This window comes from Cydia pomonella, chromosome 27 (assembly GCF_033807575.1).
Source record: "Cydia pomonella isolate Wapato2018A chromosome 27, ilCydPomo1, whole genome shotgun sequence".
NCBI classification, from domain to species: Eukaryota; Metazoa; Arthropoda; class Insecta; order Lepidoptera; family Tortricidae; genus Cydia; species Cydia pomonella.
The window spans coordinates 5,444,005-5,471,347 of NC_084729.1; the positions used below are offsets into that span (position 1 = coordinate 5,444,005).

The following is a 27,343-nucleotide window of genomic DNA, read 5'->3' on the forward strand; positions in this document are numbered from 1 at the left end:
TATAGACGTAATACCTAATATCATACTCAGACTCACTTTGTTATGCGTGACATGACATAGACACGCACAACGTAAGTAACTTTAAAAAGTTGTTATACCATAAAAAGGGTATGGTTTATGGTTTAAGAATTTATTTCTCCAAAAGAATATTACAATTCACTTACATAGAGAAGTACAAACAATCATAATATACATTATCTACGTATTGTTTATACAACCATAAAATTTAATGAATTACCTTTTAGAGAGAATAATTTAAAGAGAGTTCTGAGTTTTAGTCTGAGTAACAAATCTATTAATAAAGTACCTTTGTAGGCAATGGATCCTCTTTCGCCCTGTTCGAACACATATTCACTTTTGTCATCGAAAGAAACAAAAGGTTAGGGGTAGGTAGGGGAGGCTGAAAGCAGATGATTAAGGTAGTAAATGAGTTTTTAAACGATGAGGATAAACGCACAAAGTCTAACGCAGATGGCACATTGATAATTAAACGTCATTAGATATGCCTAATCTAAATAAACATAAACCATACGTAATAGTTCGTGTCGTGAGCATTTTTATTTATTCTGTGGCATTGTAACTTCATTTGTGTTCCAGGAAAAACAGTGTTTCAAATTTATGTACATTGTAGGGAAAATTTATATGCTAGCAACATTATTAAGTTTAGTTCGAAACCGAACAAAAATACTTTGGTAACGACTTAATAATTGGTCAGATAAACTGGTTTTCTTGTAATAATTGGTTATTGTTACAATAGTTGCTACACAGTAATAAAACGTATTTGAATAGTAGAAGATTCCTGAGCTTTTTTGATTTTTATACACGAAGTTCAGGTTATTAAATATAAATAAAATACGTGAATCGGGACGCAATTTGAACCAAACCCGGGGCCTTATGACAGAATTTGAAACATGTCATTAATAATCAAAATTTAATAGTAGTGATTTATTTTACAATAAAATATGAAAAATAAGGAAGAGAATTGGAAATGAACGAACAAAAGACCAAGAAGACCAATAGTATTTTGTAAGCTGTATTGACATTTTGCTTCTCAAAATTCAATTTTGTTTTTCTGCAAGTAGACCTCAAGGGCTCTTTTACAATTATCCATTGTAGTGAGTAAATTTACAAGAACACAACACAACTGATAACATAGCGCATTATATCTTTTGCTGACCTAAAATAAATGAATATAAATAACTTCGTGTTTAAAATAAAATTTAATAAACCTAAACCTAAATCTGAAAATGTGTAGGTACCTTTTACACCAGCGTTTAGTCATGTCATGACATCTATCGTACTTTGTTAAAATGAAACAGTACCTTGCTTTGTCACGAGATGGCGTAATAGTACATTACGATTATAAGTGCCAAAAGGAGGGATTTCACAACGAGTGGCGATAAAATAAAACACGACCGAATGTAGTGTTATAAATCGACACTAAATAGTTGCGAATTATTTTAGTTTGTAGTTAACCTTTTTTTAAATTCGTAGCCAGCACACACCGCAAGCCCCGCATCGGCGGGTATCGTTCTCCAAACCGTCCAAGTTCTCCAAGTCACCGTCTACTTGGCAGTTGACCAAGGGCTCTACGCATGGAGCTACAGAGTAAGTATATACCTACTGCTTATTATTAATAATCTTCAATACAATTCCGTTTAGCCTCATCTTATTTGACCCATTTACATTGATTAGCAGAGATCGGCGGGGACGGCGGGGATGTGCTGTTTTCAGTTTTTGCATAATATGGACATATGGTAAATGCCCAATTATGTAATTAATAATTATAAACGAATTGAATTATTTTATATCGGCTACCTTCACGTCACGTCGCAATCAAAACTACGGAATGTGATTAATCTACTTTGCACAGCTTTCTGCTTAAGTGAGAAAAAAAGTTTAGATGAAACTTTCATTTTATATATTTTATTTTAATTTTATAATCATGAACTAGAACTTTGACTAGTTATATATTAATCTTTAATTTTGTCTTTGAATATATAAATATTACTAATAAAAATATTTACCAGTTTTTGTATTGATTAAATTACGAAATTTCGTAAAAAAATAAACAATATGTATATTAAAAGAGGTAAAAATAATATAAATATAAACTAATCAATACAAAAAAATGGTCATTATTCTTATTTGTAATATTTATGTCCCGAAAGACAAAATTAAAGGATAGTTTACAAACATTCATGTCCTTGTACAATTAAAATCACTAATTAAATAAATTAATGAGTATGAGTATGAATATGAGTTGAATATTATTGCTAATGTCGACTCCATAGCTCGCTATTAGTCTTACCGTGCGACAAAAACTCCGATGCCTGATAATTATTATTATATATCCATTTCACTCCACTCACATCAGTGGATGTAGAAAGATCTTTATCTATATACAAATAAAGCTAAAATAAAACTTAAGGCGAAACAAATTAAAAATGTAGAAAAACTTATAGTTAATTATTAGAATATTATTATAATAATGATTATTTTGATTATTATAAGTCGTGATTTTATTATTTAAGTTTTTATATAAACATTTTAATATTGACATTGTAAATATCTAGTTGTAGTATCTTACATTATGTTATATGGTTTATGTTTTTTTTGTTCCTTATTGTTATATTATATTATTTTTTGTGTTATTTTGCATGCCAGTTGCTGGTAAAATGTGTGTTTCCTATGATTAATGTAAAAAACTTATGTACCACATTGTATGCGGAATAAATAGTTTGATTGATTGATTGATTGAATAGCACAGAAAATTAAATGCACAATAAATAAAAGAGCTTAGCACTCGTTTTGTAATGTTTTTTTTTTTAATTTTAGTTTAATCATTTCAGTCTTGTCTTCTTTTAATATTTATATATGGATACTCCATATCCATATTAACATCTACAAGACACAGCTACATGACATTAATGACGTAAAAACAGCTCACCCCCGCCGATCTCTTCTTCTTCTTCACGTGCCATCTCCGTCCAGGAGGTTGGCGACCATATGTCTATATGTCTCTCTATGTTCAGTCATGCGAATTAGTCTATCTATGCTCTTCACTTTTAACCAGTCTCTTATATTTTTAGTCCATGATGTGCGCCTTCTACCACGACCACGCTTGCCTTCAATCTTTGATCTCTGGACTTATTGAGTACAACGAAATGAAGTTAAAACATGCCAAATACTTACTATATAGAGGGCGCAAAATACATTTCAACTTGGTTATTTTACAATTCGAACCATAGTCGTATTTCGTACGTACACTGACATCAGAATGATATCTGAATAATCTAATTTGGTTATCGACGACGTTATCGTGCGTCTCGCTCGCGCCAATGCATGTACGGACAAGTACAAGCTATATACATGATGTCATTTTGATGTCAGTGTACTTTCAAATTGGCCTACAGGTACGATTTCTGTTATCGGCAAACTTTTTTTTGTTTGTATAATATTTGTAATTTTTTGCAACACCTACTTTTTATTAATTGTTTTTGCTTTCGATACCCAAAGGTTTTTTGGAAGAGATCGCTCTTTACCGATAAGACCCCCTGTTGTTTGTCTCTATCACTAATAATTTATTTTTCTTTAAGCTGTATATTTTTCTGAGGTGTGCCAATAAAGAGTATTCTATCTATCTATTTTATAATAATAAATAAATAAGTGCCATCTGCTTTGCGATATGTGGGTTGATTCGCAATAAGTTCTTAACCTCCTACGACCCAAATTTTTAGAGGGTACATCCGAGGAAGACCCAATGTCCTAATATTAGAACTAATTAATAAAGTCCTGAACGCCCAGAACAATAATTGTTCATATCTGGTTAACCCTAGCAAGTACAAGTTTTATATTTTATGGGTGTTATAATAATGATTTAGGCTTGCCAGGAAATAAAAAAAAACACTATAATCTTTTGTTCTATATTTAGCACTTTGGGCTTTTACTTATAATATAAATCACATCAATCAGTCTTGAAAATCTTATAGAAAACAAGAGTTTTAACACTTTATACTAGCAGAAATCAACTTAATCATCATTAATATCATCTAAGATACAAAAAAATAGCATGCTTCACAGCAGGAACTTAAATTTTCTACAGAAAAAACAAATTTTAACATTCAAATCAACAAAATATTCCTTTTGAAATTTTTTTGTTAACATAATTAATCTTCTTTTATTTAAAAACTACAGAAAAAGGATCATAAATAGTCACTACAAAAATAGACCAATATAGAACATAAGCATTTACATTTAAGTCTAATTTTACAAAGCAGTAACTACAAAAACCACTTACAAAATGTAAATTTTAACAATCAAAAACATAACGATCGACCTCGACCTCGTCCTCGAATAAGTTGCGGGGCTGGCGGAGGGCTTGCACTCACAGGTTCTGAGCTGGTACTGCTGTCACTGTCGCTTTCGATGGCCGTGTTCTCCACAGGATATACTCGTCGTCTGTATCATTCCCTCCAAAAGGATCATCTTCGTCGTCTTCGAAATCAGACTGCTGGAGTAAATCCAACACTTGACTATCTTTTAAAGCTGAAAAAAAAACTTTATAAACCTGACGGCCTAATACTAGGACAATATCAGCTAATTTCTACCTAAATATCTATAATTTTCTTTATCACACGGACACATAAACACATTAGAGTAAGGAGCATAGTAAATCAATATGAAAAGCAATTTATGGTATGACCGCCCAGTGTACTAGTACTAGAACGAATACATTTTCATACAAGAATCATATTAAAATATACGAAATTAAGTTGAAATAACAGTATTTACGAATGATTTATTTCTTTATCTCGAAAATAAAACCAATCGTAGTGAATAAAATGTAAAGATTACAAAGATAATAATAAGTTAAACTAACCTCTTCTTGTTGCACGTGTCATTGCTGCGACGTCTTGTGACAGAAGACCGAAAATATCCCTCCCCGCTCACTTCAAGCAGTGCTGCCACAATGCCAAATATATACACTGACTAACCAGTAACGTCAAAATGACATGGCGGGTAATTCAAATCCACCTGGAGCGTGTAAATATTTTGTCCTAGTACTATCACGCTGGGTCTTGGCATCAAGTATCTATTTTGATACTTGGGCTTTCACTGCAAACCGATTTTGTCCTAGTATTAGTACTTCGGACCCCAGGAGGTTAATGCAATATTTTTTGTTATAATATAATTTATTTTATTTAAAATTTGATTCAGGCAACAAGTAATATTACAAATACCTTATAGACTAACGATGATTGACTATATATTGCAAAGTTTAAAAAGCGCAAAGCATAAGTTTAAAAAGTAGCTAACTGTTTTGCCTCATAATTAATTATTCTTAAGTGTAATTAGGTCATTATTGTTTGACAGGAAATCAACTCCAGTGCCTCGTGTCATTTCTTTTTCTCGGCCTTCTAAATCTTCCTTGAAGCAAGGATCACATAACAAAACCATAGGAGTATGGTGAGTTTTTATTAAATAAAGTAGATTATAGTTATTTTTCTATATATAAATTACAGCACATACGCTAAGCCTTGTATTAGTATTATAGTATTAATTAACCTCTAGAGTCAATACTCTAAATTAGCGAGTCAAAAAACCGGCCTTGGGTTTTTTTTATTTCAATTGTCATGTTTATAGCGATAGAGTCAGCCGAAGATAAGTTGGTATTGATTTTGATAGTCCAGACGGTGCACGGGTTACTTTAAACGTCAAACATCTATGAAATTATGAAGTTTACTTGACGCTTGCACCGTCTGGGCTTTAAAATCGCTGCTAACTTATCTTGGTCTGACTATCACGTTCGTGGGATGGCTTAACATGGTCATAGACCAATAAGTCCAATAACCAAATACACATAGAAGGCCAATCGTATCCTCTTGACATGCTAGTAAGCAATAATACTGCTTTTTTTCGTAGTCAACATCTAGAGTTAAGTAGCGGATTTAACAGTACCGCTTTTTGACACTAGATGTCACGCACGGGTGTCACGACAAACGAAAAGCGTATTGCTCTACAGTTATAACTAATCTTATAACCGGAACTCTGTTTTCAACTCCTTCCGTTTGTAATATTGCATTAACATTTAAGTAAATTTCATTAATTATGGAATCGGGAGTTAAATATCAAGATGGAAATTTTACGAGAAATCCCATCAAAACCGACCCAAGTAACACAGAAGCGTTGTATAAAGGTTTAGTTAGTAAAGTAGCTCCCCTCCGAATAATAAGCTGACAAGGTATGCTGAAAACAGTCTGAGTTAATATAGAATCACTCTCACTCGCTCAATCTATCAGCATTGAGCCGCATCCGCATTTTATATATGAGAAGTCGCTCGCTAGTCTGAAGATGCGTACGCATCGGAAATCTGAAAGCATGCATTTGTACGCGTAACGAGCGAATTCTCACATACGAAATGAGTCTCGATGCTGATAGATGTGATTCCATCCTAAACGAAGGTATACGCCGCTGTTATTCAAACAAATTGAACCCTATTTTGAATGCGTGTGAGTAATTTCTATCTTGGACAGAGCGCGGATAGTCCGTCGGTTCCTCTCTCTGCGGCCCTGGCCACCGGTAGCTTGGCCCTGCCCCGCGCTGCTGGCGGCACCCTAGGTTAGGTTTTTTATAATATACTAGCTTTAGCCTGCGGCTTCGCCCGCGTAAAGCAAAAAAAAGGTTCTCAGTTGACCCGTATTGTAGCCATGACATGACATAAAATGCTGAAATTTATTGTGCAAGTAACTTTGTCGTAAATAGGCGTACGCGTTAAAGGCTCTGCCATATTCTGGTCTAAATCGGAAACATAAACATGTACATTGACACTTCACGCCAAAGCAAGTGCTGCCATCTACCGTTCTCGTACGTTTTCTTGTGCATTATCCTGCCATCTTGTGAGCTACATTGGAGGTATAATTGGGGTTCGAATCCCGGTAATGACATTTATTTGTGTGATGAACGCAGATAGTTGTATTGCGCTTGAGGGCATTTTTTAATTTAGAGCCCCTTAGTGACTCCTTCATTTTATATGATTAGACTGATTGATTAAACGTAATTTCTTATTAAATTGTAGTCTGATCAAATCGTTAGATTTGATCGTCACGTCTGGACTGCCCGTAGTCACCCTATGCTAGTAGTCAGCTTGTGTAACAATACCTTTAGGTAAATTATAAATGTCAATGTCATTGTCAAAGTCATTAAATGTCAAACTGAAGAGAAGGAAAGGAAGACTGAATTGAACAATTTGAACATCACAATAAGGAGGGATAATCAAAAACTTATTGTAATTGTTGCCTTTGCCTTCATATCAAACACACAAATCACGAGCCCTTTGAAGGTCAACTTGTACCTAGTTCTCAGCGAATAACGCTATGGGAAAAACTAATAAAACTGAGTATAAAAAACATCGATGGTCAGGCGGAAATAGAAAACGGCGTCGAGTTGAAGCTGCCCTACTACACCATTATGGCACCAAGTCGTATGTATATCACTGTTAATATTAAAGCATACTAGGCTCTATGATACTTCGTCATCATTAACATATAAAGATATATTTAGTTTATTATCGAAGTAGGCATATTACAATGCGCTTATGAGCGTCAAATAAAGCTATACTTACACCCACCGCTCACGAAGATTTAAATCCCTTTTCAATTGGAGATATAATCCTACAGTAATTGTCCACTGCTGTACAATGTCTACTCTTGTACCAGCTTCAATTTAATCTCACATCTTGCAAGCTAAATAAGACCCACTTCCCATTATTCAATTGAGCGGAAACTACACACATAAGTAAGTCAGGTGACAATATAATATTATGGCACCATTTAGCTGATCTGATGATGGAGATAGGAAGATAAAAAGGACAGTGAGCGATAAAAGCTTGTATCATACTGATTTTTTTGTCATAAAAACTTATTAAGCCATGATTATTAGGTACTACCCACACGAATACTATTACTTTCAGTATTAAGTTCAGTTCAGTACTATTACTTTTCAATGCAAGTTGAGTTTATTTAACAATATGATGATTTCAGAAGATGCGTGGCTTGGCGCAATGTACAAGCAAATAAATCACTTATACCTGAACTGTCACATGCCCAACAGGTGATAAATAATGGTTCTACTAGTGCTGAGACTACTGAGTAAGTAAATTGACTGCTTAAAATGCTCATAGCAATACAAGATAAGGCTTATGAAATGAAATAGCCAAGACAGGTGGTTTATTCTGTATCCATGGACATTGCCAGCTGATGGGCTAGTGGGGGTAGAGGGCAGTTGATATGGTCGATAGCCAAGGGTAATATAAAATTGCGACACGGAAATGGAGATGGATAGGATATACTACTCGAAGAGGGGAAACGAATAATGCTACCATAGCTTTCGCGTGGAAACCGCCGGATGGAAGCCGTGGCTCCGGGCGTCCTGTACACTCTTGGCAACGGTCCGTCCTAAGAGAGTTACGAGCGGTCGGGTTGAGCTGGAGCGAGGCCAGAAGACGAGCTGAAGATAGGAAGGCGTGGCGCGAGCTTGTGAAGGCCCTTTGCACCTCTGGGGTGCTTTAGGACAACAACTAGGAATAAAGACCGAAACCATAGTGAAATAAGTAAGAATAGAGTGCTCACTCCATACATCAGTTTTCTAATCAAAACGCTTATTATTTTCGTAGTCAACATCTAGCGTTAAGTGGCGGATTTATCAGTACCGCTACTTGGCAATAGATGTCGCGACGAACGAAAAGTCTAGTGCTACAATTTTCAGCTAATATTATAACCGGATTAACCGGAACTCTAATTTCAACTCCTTCTGCTTGTAATATTAGTTGTAAATTGTTGAGTAATAAATACAATTTTCGTTAGTCGCGACACTCTTGACATCTAGGTACTGCTAAATCCGCTACTTGACGCTAGATGTCGACTTTGTTGACTACGAAAATAATAAGCATTTTGGTAAGAAAACTGATGTATGGAGTGAGTACATAGAGTTCTTCATCTTACTTATTTCTCTATGCCGAAACGAAACATAATACAGTATTAGGCTATTATTACAGATTTGCACCAATATGGGTGTGATGGGTGAATCAGCTTTTTGACCGACACAAATATGTCCTCAACTTTTAAACATCCTTGTAAAATTTTCTCTTAACTTTTAGCTGTGTAATGAATCGAATCAGTACTATTATCATGCTTGTGGGTGAATCAACTTTTTTTGTTTTCTTATCCTGTCCCGTTGTCCAAGGGACAACAGTGGCACAGTTTGTTTGAAGAGACGTTGTATGCTGTTCTATTAACATGCTTAATAGGGGGCCCATTATGGACATTGGTTATAACGACCACAAAAACGCAAGTTTGATACATTTGAGTACCATAAAATCAGTATTTCAATGAACTTTTGTCCCCTGGACAACTAATCGTAACCATGGCAACGAGTGACGCTAAAAAGTTGATTCTCCCTTGTGTGTTACTTGGGGAGAGTTCCTTGCTTATCTTAAAAAAATCAACGTACATAAAAAGTGAAAAAGACTCCCTGGGGCCATAGAGAAATAAGAAGTAATAGAGTGCCCACTCCATACATCAGTTTTGGTACCAAAATGATTATTATATTCGTAGTCGACATCTAGCATCAAGCAATGCTCAACGATTTTCAGCTAATATTATAACCAGAGTAAGTGTAGGAGTTGAAAATAGAGTTCCGGTTACTCTGGTTATAATATTAGCGGAAAATCGTTGAGCATTAGACTTTTTGTTTGCCGCAATATCTATTGTCGAGTAGCAGTACTGAGAGTTCCGCTACTCGATGCTAGATGTCGACTGCGAATATAATAATCATTTTGGTACCAAAACTGATGTATGGAGTGAGCACTCTATTACTTCTTATTTCTCTATGCTCGGGCAGAAACGTATTACTTTCAGTCCGCTCCATAGATAAACAATGAGCCACTTTCAGAGCAACAGAAATGAAAAAGGTTTTTCTGTTCTTCGTGGAGTGGAGTGTCAACTTTCAGTACACGGCGCTAAACGAAGTTGTCACTTTCTATCTTCGTCGAACAGAACAATAGTTGATACACGTCGGCCAGTAAAGAAGAAAGCCTCTGAGGATCAACTATGTACAGTCAGCATCAATAGTAGCGGATGAAACAACGCACCAAAAGTATCTGACATCCCGGATAACTTTTCCAAATATTGATACATTTCTAAAATTCACGTTCTAAACTACTTATATCTTTTACGGTCTTAGTTGTTCTATATCAAAGACATCACTTTTTGTTAAGCCCTTACAGAAGTAGATACTTATCGTTATTTGATCCGCTACTTTTGATGCTGACTGTACACGGTGGCCAAAAAATATGTGCATTCCCGTCGCCAGGGAGGTTTTGGGCTTATACTGAGCAACTTTTACTATGGGACCAACCCCGAAATCGCGAAATAATTTTCTGGCTGTTTCATACATTTCAGCTGGTCCATTTTCTATGGGAGGGTAAAATTTTTTTTTCGCAATTTCGGGATTAGTCCCATAGTAAAAGTTGCTCAGTATAATCCCAAAACCTCCCTGGAAGCGGGAATGCACAAATTTTTTGGCCACCTTGTATATCATTATCACAGATCACATGATCACTGTACCGCGCTATATGTTTTACGATGACTGAATTGGGTACTTGACACATGTTGAATATTATAACAACATTTAGTTAAATGGATAGCAAATGACCCATTCATTATACTAAAAATGGAATTTAAAAAACAATATTGAGATTATAAAAAATACAAGGCAACAGTCTCAAAAAATATTTTTTGTGTTTCAAAAATAGAAAAGAAAACGGTACCATTCGATTCCTTGCATTTTATTGAAAAATAAATTGTATAACAACTATACACATAAACGCAATATTTCAGGGTCAAAATGGCAATTTCCTTGATCTTTCATTCATTTAGGACAGACTTATATAATGTGACGTCACATCGCATTATCATTTTGTTAGAGGCGTTTCAATCGTCGAGTGCGAGCGTCAGACTTTAACTCTCATTTCTGACCTTTGTGTTGCTTAAATGCCATGAGTCCCATATAGACATTTGATCCGCAGGAAAATCAAGATCGTTTGACATTATTTACAAAAAACTGTCGAGTAGCCAATTGTCAAACGTCAACTTTTGACAAACAGATTTACCTCAAAATGCCTTTAGATGATACACATCTTAATCAATGTACCTACCTATCTCTGATCTGACTCTAGCCGTCTATGTATTTTATTTATTAATATTATCAGCACAAGAAACAAAAACGAGATGCGACATCCTCGACGGCGACAGACGCTCGTTTACGCTCGCAGGACCCGACGCCTACGCACCTCAAATATGGCACGTTCCGCAGGTGAGAGAGAAAATAGTAGTGGTAAAACATTTGATTGTACGGCCACGTCTGAAGATATGGATACGGACGGCAAAGTGCCAAAAATATGTATACACCATAATATATGGGCAATAAGGTCGTGTATACATATTTTTGCCACATTCGTTTTGTTGTTGTTATCGATGTTTTAGTGGTGACTGTACAAACAAGAAAATTAATTATTTAAGCATAAAATCGACATCTACAGATATTTTCAAAATTGTATTTTCACTAGCTTTCATTTTATACGCTACGTACACACTGAAGTTTGTCTACTCCACAATAGATGTCGCAGCCGGTATATATTCTTCATCTGTTTAATGTTGTACGTTAGACCATAGAGAAATAAAAGTATGCATAGGCCGCTCACTCCATAAATCAGTTTTGGTACCATAACGTAGTCAACATCTAGCGTCAAGTAGTGGATTTATAAGTACCACTACTTAAAACGATGTCACGAGTGTCGCGACTGACGAAAAGTGTATTGCTCTATAATTTACAACTAATATTACAAGCAGGAGTTGAAAATAGAGTTCCGGTTAATCCGGTTATAATATTAGCTGAAAATTGTTGAGTATTAGACTTTTAGTTCGTTGCGACATCTATTGTCAAGTAGCGGTACTGATAAATCCGCTTCTTGACGCTAGATGTCGACTGCGAAATAACCCGCGTTTTTTTAAGAAAACTGATATATGGATTTAGCACTCTATGCCTCTATGGGTTAACAAATAAAACAGATAAATATCGACCTTATATCTTATTCACATATGGTTGATTTTTGTATTGAGCAAGAAAACCACCGCTTTTTACTCTGCTAAGAATTTTATGAATGCACACAGACTCTCAAAACTCCGGCAATCTCAAGAAGACCCGTTACTCAGCCCAAGAAGTGAATCCAAGCCCATTGTCGTGGCGCGCTCCAGCGTCAACAAGAAGAGGTCGCCGTCGCCTAAGGATCCGCTGAAGATTGAGAGAAATAGTATTAGTAAGTTAGGGAAAATCATTCAGTCTCTCAATTAATCATTATGGCGCGCTCCAGCGTCAAGCCCGTCACAGATGGAGCGATAGTATATATTCATATATACAGTAAGATACCGACAAATATAGTATACTTAGTTAAGAACCACACGCGCAAAATTGTTGAGCATTAGACTTTTAGTTCGTTGCGACATCTATTGTCAACTAGGAGTACTGATAAATTTCGCTACTTGACGATATAGATGTATACTACGAAATGTCTCACGTTTTAGCAAGAAAGCTGTACCCCTAGTGTAAATTTAATCGACATCATAACGTGACGAACGCGTTTGCGCCGTTTGCGTTAAGTCTCATTTTGTATAGGATTTTGAGTTTCCAAAACGTCCCGCTTGGCGCGCTCTTTCTAAATCACATACAAAATGAGACTAAACGCAAACGCGTACATCACGTTTCGAAATCGAATTTATTTACACTAGGGGTACTGATGTATGAAGTTACTACTCGTCATGTCCGTCTGTCTGTCTGTCCGAGGCTTTGCTCCGTGGTCGTTAGTGCTAGAAAGCTGAAATTTCGCATGGATATATAAATCAATAAAGCCGACAAAGTCGTACAATAAAAGCTAAAAATTTAATTTTTTTTAGGGTACCTCCCCTACAAGTAAAGTGGGGGCGATTTTTTATTTTATTAAATTAGTGGGATATCGTTGGAAAGGTATTTTAAAACCAATAGGGGTCTTCAAAAATCATTTTTTGATAAAGTGAATATATTCGGAGATAATCGCTCCGAAAGAAAAAAATGTCCCCCCCCCCCCTCTAACTTTTGAACCATAGGTCCAAAAAAATATGAAAAAAAAATCGTGGAAGTAGAGCTTAAGAAAGACATTAAATAAGAAAAAAAATGTCCCCCCCCCTCTAACTTTTGAACCATAGGTCCAAAAAATATGAAAAAAAAAAACGTGGAAGTAGAGCTTAAGAAAGACATTAAATAAAAACTATGGCCGATATGATCAGTTTAGCTGTTTTTGAATTATCGTAAAAAGTTTCCCCTTCATAGTAAAAAGATCCACAGATCATTGGTTATATTGGTTAACAATCTACTATACTTTAAGCTCCAGTTTAGCTTATTGCGACGGAAGATTAACTACGGAACCCTACTCTGAGCATGGCCCGACATGCTCTTGGCTGGTTTATTTTACTTATCTTTCTCTATGCTTATACAAAGTCTAACCCCCTTATTCATAAACGTCTACTAAAGTTGACAGGCCGTTTAATAATCGTTTGTCCCTTTCCGACGTATAGGTATGATGGAAAGGGACAAACGATTATTAGCGGCTTGTTAACTTAAGTAGACGTTTATAGGGAGCGTGCATGAACTGTAGGAGGCAGCACAGGAGCTGTCAGATTTTTGGCGCGAGGTGTAAATGTGATGTTTATTGTTCCGATGTAGCCCACAAGATGGCAGAACTTACTATGCACAAGAAAACACGTGACGTGTAAATGTACATGTTTATGGTTCCGATTCAAGTCACAAGATGACAGACCCTCCAACGTGCACGGGCCCTATAAATAAGGGGGTAAATCCGTGTGATTGTTCCCCAGGCCCGCCTCCTGACGCGGCCCCTCCCCCACAGTCCCCGCTCCGGCGGCCCGCGCGACGCGTGCGCCTCTCCCGAACAGAACCTATTCATCTCGACATCAAGCCGAAGAGATTCCCATCTATGTTGTGGTGCTAAATATAGATCTTAAAGTAACTCTTTACAGATTTTGCAGTGTGCCACTGAAAATATATTTTTCTGCCCTCCGGGCGGAAAGCGTCAACTTTGCTCCCGCTGCGCTAAACGAAGTTGGCGCTTTCCGACTACGTCGAGCAGAAAAATAGTATGCGCACCAATTTTACACGCGGCACGCAATTTCCTACTTTTCTTCCCTTGGGACACAATAGTACATTACGATACAAGTGCGAAAACTAGGAAATGTGAAACGAGTGGCGATAAATTAAAACACCTATTCGCACATGTATCGTACAACGTTTTACAGTACATATGGCCCTTTAAATGTTCGACACAGTAACGTAATATGCTACTTTTCGCACTAGTGCGGTAAAGTAGCACCATATGTACTGTAAATAACTATTTCATCACACCAACTGGTAAAGGCCCTCTTGTTGATCAAAAACGAATGAGGAAGTTGCATTTCCCGAGCAATTTGCAATTTTGAGTTGTTTCCTTATGCTAACTATAGAATTGATTTTGAATGATGACTTTTTTTATACGTGCTTTTGATTTGTTCAGATGTTTTTGGTATTTCAGTCAGTATTTTCCTCGCGTTGGTGTGGTGAAAAAAATTGTGTTTTACTCGGAGACAAAGTTTATTTAACCCTCGTGCTTTGAAAGCCTCGCCACGCTCAAGATTCTTTCGATTGCTCGGGTATCAATATTAGCACGAGCGGTTAAACAACTTTGCCCCCTTGTAAAACAAATAACTATTTATTTTCATAGGATAGTTAACTAGAGTGCTCACTCAACATATAGATAAAAACTCATAAGTTTAAGGCGAGCTCTGCGAAAACTAATTTGTAATAAAATTTAAGCTTTATAAGATTTAAGAGAGTTTAAAACTTATTAACTTTTTTTTTCACCAATGACAAATATATCCGCACCGTAGGTCCGACGCCGAAGACGGATTAATCCGTCACGCACCACAGACCAACATAGACCATACATGCATATGCATAAAGTTTAATTTCAGTTGATTCATTGACGCTTCGTTGAAGCAGCGTCCGAGTGACAGCTTTTGTGTTTGACATGGCGTCGAAAAGAATAATAATACGTTTAACTAAGGGTTGACTAGGAGACCTTAAAAAGGGCGTTAACCCTTTTTCCAGGCATAGTACGATTTATCGACCACATACGCGCCATTATATTTTCAACTTTATTATTCCGATTTAAGGTTAAAATTAGATTACACTTTCAGGAAATGGTACTAGTCTTCAAATGAATCAAAGCTGGATTAATTGGAATATATTTGGATTTTTTGGGAAAACCTTGTAGATTGGGCCTGGAAAGGGGTTAAGTCAATGCAAGTCCAACTATCCTAAAGCTTTAAAACACGGTGTGAGAACTTGCATGCAATATCCGATACATTGCTAACTGGGCGTTTTCTAAAATAAACATTGAAAACCTGATTCTTACAAATCGGGACTTTCTTGGGCTCATTCTACTCTGAATCGTTAGCATTCTCCTCCTTCATTTCAAAAAATGTTCCAAAATGTCCGTTCCATTACGTCACGATTTAGTGTGAAAAAAATATTCACTTGTATGAGCGTGACTTAGTGGAAACTACAATTTCCATACAAATATTTGGGACATTTTTTTGCATCAAGATTGAATATGCTGAGTTCTGAGTTGAAAGAACCCAAAAACACCAGGATCTGTGAAAATGATGCTCTTCATTTTTTTTAAAAAGCTTCACTACAGAGTACAATGAATTCAGTCAACCAACCAAATACTGTAAGGAAAATCGCATGCAAGTTCCTTGATCCGTCTAAATATTAAAAACAACAACATATGTTCAACAATTTATTGAATTTTATAGAAACAGTAACACATCCCATAATATAAATTAAATAAAAATAAAACCTAATTGTATCCTTTTTCAACCGAACTTAAAACTAAAATTAACATAAGTCTAATTATCTTGACATAAAGTTAATAAAATAATTTGACGGTTTTCACCATGGGAAAACTGTATATTATGTAAAATACAAATTATGCAAATACCTCAGTCATACGCCAACAACTTTACTAAATAAGTATTTTCTGAATACTATAGTCGTTGAAGTCTTTCGAACAAAATGACCACTTTAGGACGATACTTAAAGCTTGGCGAAGGTTAGAAATAACTAGTTACAATAGTTGAAGGGTTATCCATTAATTACGTCACAGGTTTAGGAGGGAGCGGGTCAAGAAAATGTGACATGTTGTGACAAGGAGGGGGAGATATAAACTTTGTGACGTCATCAGTAACCGAAAATGTAATTATATTTTTTTTATTTGCATTTCGCACGTACAGTTGTACAGTTATAATGAGTTTTTGGAACGAAAAACGTTTTTACTCGTGTAATTTTCTTTCCTAATTGGTTTTGTGTTATAAAATTACTAATATTTCTTTTATCAATAATATTTTTTTTGTATTGCCGATTTTATTGAAAACAGACTTGTCAAAAATGTGACGTCACACTAGGGAGGGAGGGTTTTGCAAAATGTGACCAAGTGTGACAAGGAGGGGGAGGGGGTCGAAAAACCTAGAAATTCGTGTGACGTAATTAATGGATGACCCCCTAATGAAACACAATAGTTTTCTGTCCTATTTAGCTATGTAATCGAATTGTATTATTTTATTGTTTTGTTTTGATATTTCACAATATCTGTTAATATTTGTAACTAAGTTTATTTGTAAATATAATAAATGACATGCGATTGATTTTGTTTGGTTCATTATTATCGTAGGATTTAAAATTCTATGCAATCCTCGATATAGTTTTCTATCAATGTGTGACACTACGTAACATATCCCTGTTCCAATTTCTTAAGGGGATAGGTTTTTTCTTTCTTATTTTTAACGAGACGTATTCCCCTCCACATTAGGGGTCATCCATTAATTACATCACATGTTTAGGGGTGGGAGGGGAGAGGCACAAGCTTTGTGATGTCACTTTAACTTCATCAGTATCCGAAAATTAAAAAAAAAATTATTCGCTGCACAGTTAAATAACAAGTTTTTGGAACGATTATCGTTTTTATTCGTTTAAATTTTCTTTCCCAGTCAGTTTTAGGTTATAAAATTAGTAATATTTCTTTTATCAAAAATATTTTGATAAAATATTAAATAATACGTTATACGTATAATTTCGTTAAATAACTGCCAGAAAAGTAACGTCACACCAGGGGGGGGGGGGGGGAGTTGTTTGCCAAATGTGACAAGGAGGGGTCAAAAAACCTAGAAATTCGTGTGAAGTAATTAATGGATGACCCCTTAATACTTCGAACACCATACAAAAGTTAGTTCTTTCTAAGCGAATATTTTTGAAGAGCATTTAATATTGCGCCTTACATCTAGTATTTGCAGGAGTTAAACTTTGCAGCACGGTTTCTGTTCTTTGTTGTCGTTCTCCTTGTCCTGGAATTAAAATAGTCCTTTTACGTAATAGTTTAACCTTTTGAACGCCAAGAACACCTAGTCTTACCATAGAGAAACAAGAAGTAATAGAGTGCTCACTCCATACCTCAGTTTTGGTACCAAAATGATTATTATATTCGCAGTCGACATATTATAACCAGAGTAACCGGAACTCTAATTTTCAACTCCTACACTTACTCTGGTTATAATATTAGCTGAAAATCGTTGAGCGTTACACTTTTTGTTTGCCGCGATATCTATTGTCGAGTAGCAGTACTGAGAGTTCCGCTACTCGATGCTAGATGTCGACTGCGTATATAATGAATCATTTTGGTACCAAAACTGATGTATGGAGTGAGCACTCTATTACTTATTATTTCTCTATGGTGCCCACAGCGCCAAGGACACCTGTACGAGTAGGTGTCATACTCATGACGTACGCTGTCAAAGTAACCTTCACACTTTCCAGTAAGGTTTACATTAGCTCGCTTGCGCCCGGGAGCTTGGCGTTTGAGTGATGTTTGTGTTAGACATAAAACGTTCTAAAGGTTAATAGTAGATTGTATTCCAAGTCGAGGGAGGCGTAGCGACTCTGAGCATAGCGAGGGATAATAGCGTGAAGTGTTGAGTGTAGTGGAGGATTTATGTGCTTTAGTCAGATAGAAATAATTTTGCTACTGTGCAAAAGGCGACCTGTAGAAGAGGACAGCCGGACACGGCATTTTTGCCCAAACTGAAACGTGGTCGTTTCGCTCGTGCTACGCGCTCGTTCGGCCAGTTAAAGCTCTTTCCACACCACGACGCCGCCAAACGCGCATATTTGTTTAAAGTTCTCGAACAGTAGCTACAATGCCGCTATTTTTAAATTTTATTTGAAGTCAAGAGTTTTGATTTGAATGTATGAATGATAAGTAAATAAATTAATACTTTTTTAATCCATAACCATCATCCAAATCCACAGCGCAGGCTTCGTCAAAAGCATAGATACAAAACAGAATCCGCAACAAACTTCGTTCAATTTAGTGATAAGTGAATAAATGAATGAAAGACGAATGAGTAAATGAACGAAGTACCTTCTGGCAGCAGCGGCGGCCTTTCCCGGCGAGCGGGCGGTCGCGCTCGTCCCACACCACGACGCCGTCGCACGCGCATATGCGTTTGGGGTTCTCGAACACGCCGGCAGAGCGCGCTATGATGCCGCACGCTATTCTGTGGGTTCAGGAATATATTACTAGCTGTTGTCGACGACTTCGTCCCCGTGGATTTATTCCCCGAAACACAATTTCAACCCCTTTTTAACCCTATTACAGACTGAATTTTCAAAAGCTCTAAAATTATTTTTCGTGCTTTCTTAAATTATTACCATTACAAACTTTCAACCCCTTCTTAACACTATTAGGGGATGAATTTTCATAAACGCTGAAATTACTTTTCTCGATATTTATGACAATATCTTATTACGAAGTTTCAAGTTCCTAACTTAATATAAAACCTATTCCCCATACAAACATTCTTCCCCTTTTAAACCCTCTTAGGGGATGAATTTACAAAAACGCTGCATCAACTTTTCTTCTATTTTAATATAATCCCTTTTCACGAAGATTCAAGTTCCTATCTTAAAATAAAACTTGAACGTCATACAAACGTTCCACCCCTTTTTAACCCTTAGGGGTTGAACTTTTCAAAATCAGTTTTTATGTTATCTCTTATTCACTCTTGTAGTTGTTGTCTTGTTTGTGTATGTATGTGTGTATTTATTTGCAAAGAATAAGTAGGTACAAAAGACTCGAACTGTAGAGACTCTAACTCGATTTAATGGTTGTAAAATTTTCACAGGCTCTAAAGTTCCCATAGGAAATTTGACAAACTTACGGCAGGCCGCTGTCGCCGTCTATCTTGGAGCTCGGGCTGGAGCCCTGCCCGAGGTCGTCGGCGCGCTCTGTGATGGCGATCGAGCGGCCGATGATGTCTGATATCTGTCAATATTTCAATGTTTTTATAGCGAATAATGTCTAATATATATAATAATTTAGACTATATACCTTCCACTGGGCATAGAGAGGTGAGGTCTCATGAGACCATTGGACACTTCACATACACCTTTGAATTTCTTGGCGGATGTATGCATGTTTCCTCACGATGTTTTCCTTCACCGAACATACATAAATACTTCACAGTACATAAGTTCTGAAAAACTCATTGGTACGAGCCAGGATATGAACCCGCGACCTTCGGATTGATTAATACAGATTTTCGTACATTGACCTGCCTGTTGCTCTATTGCACGCACGCGCATATAGTACATTGTAGGAGAGGCCGGAAAACCGCTCAAAGATGGATGAGTGAGTTTGAGGGCCGACACGCTAGTGGAGGCCCGCAAATAATACGACTCCATCTTTAGCGTTTCCGGCCGAGGCATTACATACTGCTTTTCACGACTACTGCGAGGAAATAACACAACATTTGCATAACTATAATTACTTTAATAGAAATTAATATTTATATTGGCGTGAGGACAACTGTTGAAAGAAAGCGATATATTTTGCCAGGAACAACAATATTTTCTTCACTAGAAGAACTCATTTGTATTTCTTGTATTTTTTATTCAAACACAATTTACACTGTCCAATTCAGCAAGTATTTTCCGATCCCGCCTTTTTTACTTCTTTTATCACTTTTAAGACGGGTTTTTCTATTGTTTTCTCAACAGACTATATCTAGAAGCGTGTTTGCTAAAAAACCACAAACGGCTACAAAAGTAAAAACTCCTTAAACGTGAACTGAATGGTTTTGACGTTTCTTTTTTTATCAAATAATTGGTCCTATAAATAACCTTAGTTTATTTTTGATGGAAAAAGTTGCGCCAAAAAAGACCTTTTACTCGCACCAATGACAGATGATGATAACAATGTAACATTGTACTAGTGGTGGTTCAGGTGCTACAGCTATTGCCTACTTTCCAGCTTGGTTTTAGACCATCTATTGCCACATTTCCGAACAGTGGCGTGAAAATTATATTGCTGTCAAATTCGCACAGTGACATGGCAACCGGCATCATGAGCAGGAAAGCAATAGAGTCAAACTAAGATAATTTAGCAGCTATTTTGATAGGGTTATTTTAAACGTCAAACTTCTATGACGTTTACTTGACCCTAGCACCGTCTGGGCTGTCAAAATCGCCTTTGTCTCGTCGTCAAAACCTTTATCTTGGTTTGATTGTACAACTATATACTAGATAGCAATAGGCAAAACATTATATGGAAAACGTCTCTTCTTTATAAAAAAAAAACTCACGTTCAACACATGGTCGACGATCCGGAACGTAGCCCTGCCGCGCTCATCGGCCCGGATGTTGCCGAGGTCCCCCGCGTGACGGGCGCCCTTCTCCGCGCCCGGGGCCCCGTGCGCCGCGCCGTGCGGGTTGTAGTGGGGCCCCAGCGACGCACAACCCTGGCGACAAGCGTATGTATTTTTTGACCGCAATGAGAATGTGTGGGTTGGGTGGTTTGACATTTTTTAATTGACCGAGCGTAAGCTAACATTTCCATTTATGCTTGGGAAAAAATGCTTTCGCGTATGTTGGATGTTCTCCGTAACAGGTCGCATTTTTTTATTTATTTAAATACACAATAAGAAATACACAGAATAATTCTTTTTACATATTTTTTCGCCAAACTGCTTGACAGTTTGTTGGCGAACGGTAGCACTCAACATTCTTCCTTAATCTACTGTGTAAGGTACTAACAGCAAAACACTTACCTGACCAGTCCTTGGGCCTTATCTAATCGCAACAAGGTTCAAAACCGGTCAGAGAACTGTGACACTGATGAAATATTTGTATCAGAGAAAATACTCAACATACAATCTTACTATACTATATTATAATAATAATATGTTTATGCTAAGGAAATATAGGCAATAGGAACTAGTATCAGTTATCTCTGTTGCAAGTGTTGCGACTTAAATTAGTTATTTTAAAAACGGAAGACAGGTTGCCACACACTTTAACCTGTCTTTGTGTAATTGTCTAATAAAAATATTTTTAGTTTATTTTTAAAGGACAATAGGCTATTACAGTCGTCTTCAGATGGGATTATATTATAAATTATAATTTTTAATTCTCGTGAAATTTTGAGAGCAGGTTCAATAGCTGAATATAGAATTGACGTTTCGTTTTTTGGAAAATGTTCTATATGGTGGACGATGGCTGTATCATAAAGGACATAAATAAAATAAGTGTCAATAGGACAATTAAGAGCATTGTGAGTTCACTGCGATGATAACTCAACGAAGTAATTTTTTTTTTTAGCTTATGCAGCTTATTGCGAGGTTATTCATTACTCAATAGTTAATCAATAGTATTTTACCAAATACACATATTTAACAGGTAGGTATTTTTATTGCGACGTACAGAGCGCGTCACGCACTCTCAAATATTGGGCGTCTTCGGCTACGTTAACTACTATAGTCGGGCACAGCCCGACAAGCGGGAGACCCGGCGCGCTTTTGTACTGGGCGCCTTCGGCTCTTCCACAACGATAAAGTCGCCGAACGGGGCTCGCTACGTGCGCTCCAATACCGGACGACTTCGGAGCATAGTTATACTAAGTCTCGTAAAAAGTCGTTCAGTCACCGGCGTACTAAAATTCAGGCGTAGCTCGACATATAGTGCAGCCTTCGAAGCGTGGTGCATAGCGTGTGAGTGTAGCTATCGGCAGGGGTTGTGTACCTGGCTCAGGTCCCCGGTCTCGTGCAGGTGCAGGCCGTGCAGCCCCGGGGCCAGCCCGTCCACGCTGCCGTCGGCCACGAGCGCGCCCCGCTGCTGCTGCAGCCGCACCACGCCCAGCACGCTCGAGTCCGCACTCGACACCATGGCCACTGCTGACTGGGTGTCTGCGTAGTAAGTAAAGTAAGTACCTAAATATTATTTATCCTCTAATGGGCCACCATAAAAGAAGAGTTACCACATTAAAATAATAGAGTTGAAAATAGGGTTAAAAATGTTTTTTTTTATAATCGAATGAAACAAAACAAATGCACGTCTGCCCCAATGACGCGACGCGAGGGCTATTGTGCACCACATTAGAAAAGATAAGTAAATATAGATAAAACACATAGTAGGATGGTGTATCCTACTATGTGTTTTATCTATATTTACTAGGCGATCCTAGGAGTCAGAGTGGGGTATAGCTTAGCTATACATACTATTTATGGTTAATTCGTTTTAGTTTCCGGTTTCTTAAATAAGTACCTGGGCGACCGAGCTTTGCTCGGTTATAACTATTTATTGTAATATGGTGGTGTATAGGTAATAATCTTAACTACATTTTTTACTAATTTAAACTTGTCTAAAACAATAAAAATTATATCTAAACTTGAACATATAAAAAAAAAACAAAAGTTAGTCACCGGGCGAGAATCGAACCCGTAACACTCGTTTAGCAGTCCGCGTCTTAACCCGCTGGACCAGACGGACAGCGGCCGGCAACACAAAATTAGCGACCATACTCTGCGTCGAAAGAAAAACGCATGAAAACTCGAAAACACGCGTTTTCCCAAACATAAGCCTAATCTAGATAGATTGTATACCCCTAAAAACCCCCATATACCAAATTTCAGCGAAATCGTTAGAGCCGTTTCCGAGATATATATATATACACAGAAATATATATATATATATAAGAATTGCTCGTTTAAAGGTATAAGATTTTATTTTAATTTTCATTGCCTCTTTGGTCTTTTTACAAGAACCTCTTTAGGGAATAGGAAATCGAAGAAGTACCTCCAAATCCTTGCAAGACTGCTCTTTTCCCAGAAGTTTTGGAGACCATATCCAGCACCACAGAGCTTGGCAGAGTTGAGTCTACCACGAAAGCGCCGTTTTTGAACACTGCCTGTAAATACAAGATATACCTCATATGATTATTTTTACATTTTGTAATCTTTCTCTCTCTTCCCAATTATGTATCCCACATGGTGGTGGGCTCAGCTTTCCTGCTTAACCTTCTCTACTTCGCCCTGTTTACTTTTGTAATGATATTTTATTTTTAATTGGTAGGTCCTTGCCTCTCGAGGAAGTAGCCGCGCGAAGCTGCATGGTCTATATATTAACTTATGTGGAGATCAATAGAAATTTCAAATAATGTAAACAGTTAAAAATTCATCCCCTAACTGGGTTAAAAAGGGGGTTGAAAGTTTCTCATTTACGAAGTTTCAAGTTCCTCGCTTAAAATAAAACTTGAAACCCTACCAAATTTTCATCCCCTTTTTAACCCCCTTAGGGGTTGAATTTCTCAAAATCGCTTCTTAGCTCTTGTACACTTTATAAATTCAACCTAAATTTACACACTAATTTTCGACTTTTTAGCATTTGTAGTTTCGGTTCTGCATTGATGAGTCAATCAGGACACGTGCATTTATATATAATTATATATAGATTTAATTAAGTGGTTAGATCATGCTTGTCCTTAAAAAGTGTGAGATTATAAAGTAATGAAGGTAATATGGTTTTGTTTACATTACGCAATTTCTTGTTATAAGTGACAATTACCTTTTTAGACGGCTCTTATTACAACCAGTCTGGCATAGTCGGTAGTGACCATGCCTATGAAGCCGAGGGTCCTGGGTTCGAGCCCCAGTAAGGGCATTTATTTGTGTGATGATCACAAATATTTGTTCCCGAGTCATGGGTGTTATCTATGTATTTATAAATAAATAAATATAATATTGAACTCCCTGAATTGAATCTGGTTCGAAGGCCCAAATGTTCAATTATGTCTTATTATTAGGCATAATTTTTAATAGCAGTCGTCAAGGTAACCAAACAATTCAACCCCACGACTCCCGATTGAAAGGTAACTTCTCCCTTCTCTGTTTTATACTTTAGTTCAACATAATAATTCTAACATGTCACAACTTCTTACTCAACCACTTTCATTCCCTATCGCCTTTTTCGAACTACAGTCCACTCTCTCGCTATTGAAAATTTTGGTGAACTATTGAACTGAACTGAACCAAACAACACCAGCCTTCTTGAGCTTACTGTGGAACTTGGTCAATTTGTGTAAGGATGTCCTATAATATTATTCATTAGCCAGGTCCACACAGAGCTAAGCAATTTCCTCACGCACAATACGGCCTATCTTAATGAAAAATAACAAAGTAGAGGATACTTTACCTCCTTAACACCATCCTGTGACTTCAGCTCATTGATAGTTTTATCCAGAACTTTCTGATCAGGCTTCTCACCTAAGTCTACCAACACTTCCAGCTGAAAGGTAACTTTGGTATCAATTCTTTGAACATACAGTGTTCCTCCATATAAGGGACACTTACTCCATCCTACTAACCCGGGGTTGACTATTAAATCTTAGATTAAGTGTCAAATTGAAGGTAATCATGGTAACTCCAGATTTAACCAGTTAACCCCGGGTTAGTGATTGGTGTAAGTGGCCCTAATAAGAACAAGACTCTGTAAAATGAAAATTAACATTAGAACATTGGCTGTCTTTATACCTCTCACATTGAATGATGATCGCTATAATAGTTCTTTGAGATCATTTTTGATTGGGCTTAAATTAAAAAATAATTGAAGAAACTAAAGTTTTATGCGGCATTCTCCATATAAAAAATAACTGTCATACTTGTCATGAAGTGTTCATAGGTTCCATCATTTGATGCAAGAAGTAGTCATCTTTCATACTACAAATTACCTTGACTTCCATTTCACTAGATTTTGCATTTGTCTAGGCAAGTTTTAATTTGTGGGTAGTGTGTACAAGTTTAAATAAAATCTCGCACCACATTAACATATTTACTGCCAGACAAAAAACGGTGCACTACCCCAGAAACCGGTGGTCTATAGCTGCGTACAAAACATCCCGCCCAGCGGGTTGTCCGGCATCTGAACAAAGTTCACGAGCGCCCACCGGGTGGGTTCCTGGCAGTGAATGTGTTAAAATCTAGTGCATTTCAATTTGAGTCAAAATTCTTTTCGATTACTTGTTTCTTACCACTATGTCACGCTCTTTTATGAAATAAATAAAAAAGTTGAGTGCAATTGCATGTCTTTCTAGCTGTATTATAATTATCTTGAAAAAAATTAAGAACTTAATTTCATCCCATACAAAAAGCTACACTGTGTCACATTTTTTGGCAACAACAAACAAGAAGGAAAATTATTTTGACCCACTAGACTAGAGATTATAAAATGAATTTGTTTCTCTCTTTTCAAGATGTCAAATCTCAAAAGGAAGGAAATTCAGGAATATAAGCTTATTTTCCGTTCAAGAGTTAATCTTTCTTTCAGGGATTCAGAATATGAGGAAAATATATAATGTAGCAATTAGGTAGGGAGTTATTACAAATAATGCAGGCGTCTGACGCAAAGTGGTTGTAAAGCTCTAGCCAGCAGCACTAAGGCTTAGAATGCATTGCAATAATTTTTTTGCAGTTTCGGAACCACATAAAGTGTAACATTAACATAGGGCATGCTTCATAAGCGCACGCACTTGCACGACTAAACCCACAAACTAATCGCAGTGCGTTCTAAGCCTAATGATTACTTAGGGCACTAAAGTATGATTCAATTTTTTTTTTTTAATGAACGCGGTATTGGCATGATATAAATACATTTTTACTAAAAATAACGTGTATTTGCTTTGAGTTTATTTATTTGTTTTTATACAAGAGTAAAAACTACAATCACACTCTATTTTGTATTGAAATTAATGTCTATGAGATGGGAAATAAACAATATTTACCTTGGTAAACAACATTTTTGCTTATTAAATACAATGACTACTCCTGTAAAGCTTATAACACTTTAAAATAATGCGTACGACAATATTATTATGTATTTTCTAGAATCGGTAGAATCACAACAATCCAATGTGAACGTGATACCTATCAGATTTTGACGTACCGTAGGTTATATGGCCTTGGCGTCAATGTCAAAGTCATGCATAGAATTTATTTTACGCGTGTGGTAGTAATTTTAAAAACAAATTTTGTAAGAACAAATCGTGTTGCAATAATTATATATTCAACACGTGTAATTAATCATATGTTAATCTTCTTCTAAAATAAAAATATTTTATTAAATTAAGTTAGCGCTTGCGTAAATTCCATATACAAATGTGTTTATTTCGGAACGTGTCCTTACAAAAGTGACAGGTTGATGGCCTCTCCAAACGTTTGCGACATATCGGCGCAACAGAGTGAGATGGAGCTATGAATGCCAACATTGCCCACCACATAAAAGAGCTTAGGGTTATCACTTTCGACTAAATTACCCAACTTCGCAAGTAAAAGAAGGTTATGATTGTACACCGAGGTAAGTTTATAAATTTATACTGTATTTATCTCGTTAACTCTTTGTTTAGATGTAGATTTAGTGTAGGGACGCCCGGCCGGAAACAGGCGGGCTGTCGATCACTTGTCGCGTTAATTCAGCCCAATTCCCTGAAGTTGGAGCTGCAGGTTACTGTCCTAGCGGCAATCCCACACTATTCTCCTCAAATCTTCTCGTTTTCCTGCATTTGTTTAGATGCTTAATCCTTTTAACGTACGAAAAGTACCGGCGATTAAACTATTATAACCAATTTTCTCAAAAGTGACAACCTAGCATCTGTAAAATGCTTAGGCGAGTCTTGTATGGAAATAGGCAAGACGGGTAGGCAACATTGCTCACCCAATTATTCAAAAGTTTAAACATTATCGCTAAGTTATTAACAGAGAATGGTAGGACTGCCCAAAAACTTTTTAGGATCCTTGGAAATCATCATGCGCTGTATTTG

The 27,343-nt window shown here is 36.7% G+C and overlaps 2 protein-coding genes and 1 long non-coding RNA gene across 4 annotated transcripts; 1 reads left to right on the top strand and 2 right to left on the bottom strand.

Moving 5' to 3' along the window:
- The first annotated feature begins 37 nt into the window (after window positions 1-37).
- LOC133532439 (uncharacterized) lies at window positions 38-16,850 on the top strand. Of its 2 annotated transcripts, XM_061871115.1 has the most exons (6): window positions 872-1,026; window positions 1,495-1,608; window positions 5,377-5,469; window positions 11,270-11,373; window positions 12,231-12,376; window positions 13,968-16,850. In XM_061871115.1, the coding sequence occupies exons 3-6, from the start codon at window positions 5,467-5,469 to the stop codon at window positions 14,099-14,101; spliced, it is 387 nt and encodes a 128-aa protein (XP_061727099.1). In that variant the 5' UTR covers window positions 872-1,026; window positions 1,495-1,608; window positions 5,377-5,466; the 3' UTR covers window positions 14,102-16,850. The 2 variants fall into 2 exon arrangements, with proteins under 2 accessions (XP_061727098.1, XP_061727099.1); XM_061871114.1 differs by lacking the exon at window positions 12,231-12,376 and having other exon boundaries at window positions 38-1,026.
- Window positions 3,911-5,169, bottom strand: LOC133532695 (uncharacterized). Its single transcript, XR_009801737.1, has 2 exons — window positions 4,883-5,169; window positions 3,911-4,548 (listed from the first exon to the last, which is right to left on the bottom strand). It is a non-coding gene; the product is annotated as an uncharacterized LOC133532695 (long non-coding RNA).
- Window positions 16,851-17,319: 469 nt separating the features above from the next.
- On the bottom strand, window positions 17,320-26,487 carry LOC133532433 (copper chaperone for superoxide dismutase). The gene is made up of 8 exons (XM_061871105.1): window positions 26,309-26,487; window positions 24,724-24,816; window positions 23,329-23,440; window positions 22,276-22,439; window positions 20,841-20,996; window positions 19,419-19,522; window positions 18,620-18,755; window positions 17,320-17,546 (listed from the first exon to the last, which is right to left on the bottom strand). The coding sequence occupies exons 1-8, from the start codon at window positions 26,321-26,323 to the stop codon at window positions 17,499-17,501; spliced, it is 828 nt and encodes a 275-aa protein (XP_061727089.1). The 5' UTR covers window positions 26,324-26,487; the 3' UTR covers window positions 17,320-17,498.
- Window positions 26,488-27,343: the final 856 nt, after the last annotated feature.

Excerpts from the sequence above, each read along its gene's own strand:
- LOC133532439 (XM_061871114.1), top strand. The coding sequence starts at position 989 with ATGAACGAACAAAAGACCAAGAAGACCAATAGTATTTT. Across the intron at positions 1,609-5,376 it reads TCTACGCATGGAGCTACAGA|GAAATCAACTCCAGTGCCTC; the intron begins GTAAGTATATAC and ends ATTGTTTGACAG. Across the intron at positions 5,470-11,269 it reads AACAAAACCATAGGAGTATG|CACAAGAAACAAAAACGAGA; the intron begins GTGAGTTTTTAT and ends TAATATTATCAG.
- LOC133532433 (XM_061871105.1), bottom strand. Across the intron at positions 23,441-24,723 it reads CACAGGATGGTGTTAAGGAG|GCAGTGTTCAAAAACGGCGC; the intron begins GTAAAGTATCCT and ends TTGTATTTACAG. Across the intron at positions 17,547-18,619 it reads GCCGCCGCTGCTGCCAGAAG|GACAAGGAGAACGACAACAA; the intron begins GTACTTCGTTCA and ends TTTTAATTCCAG.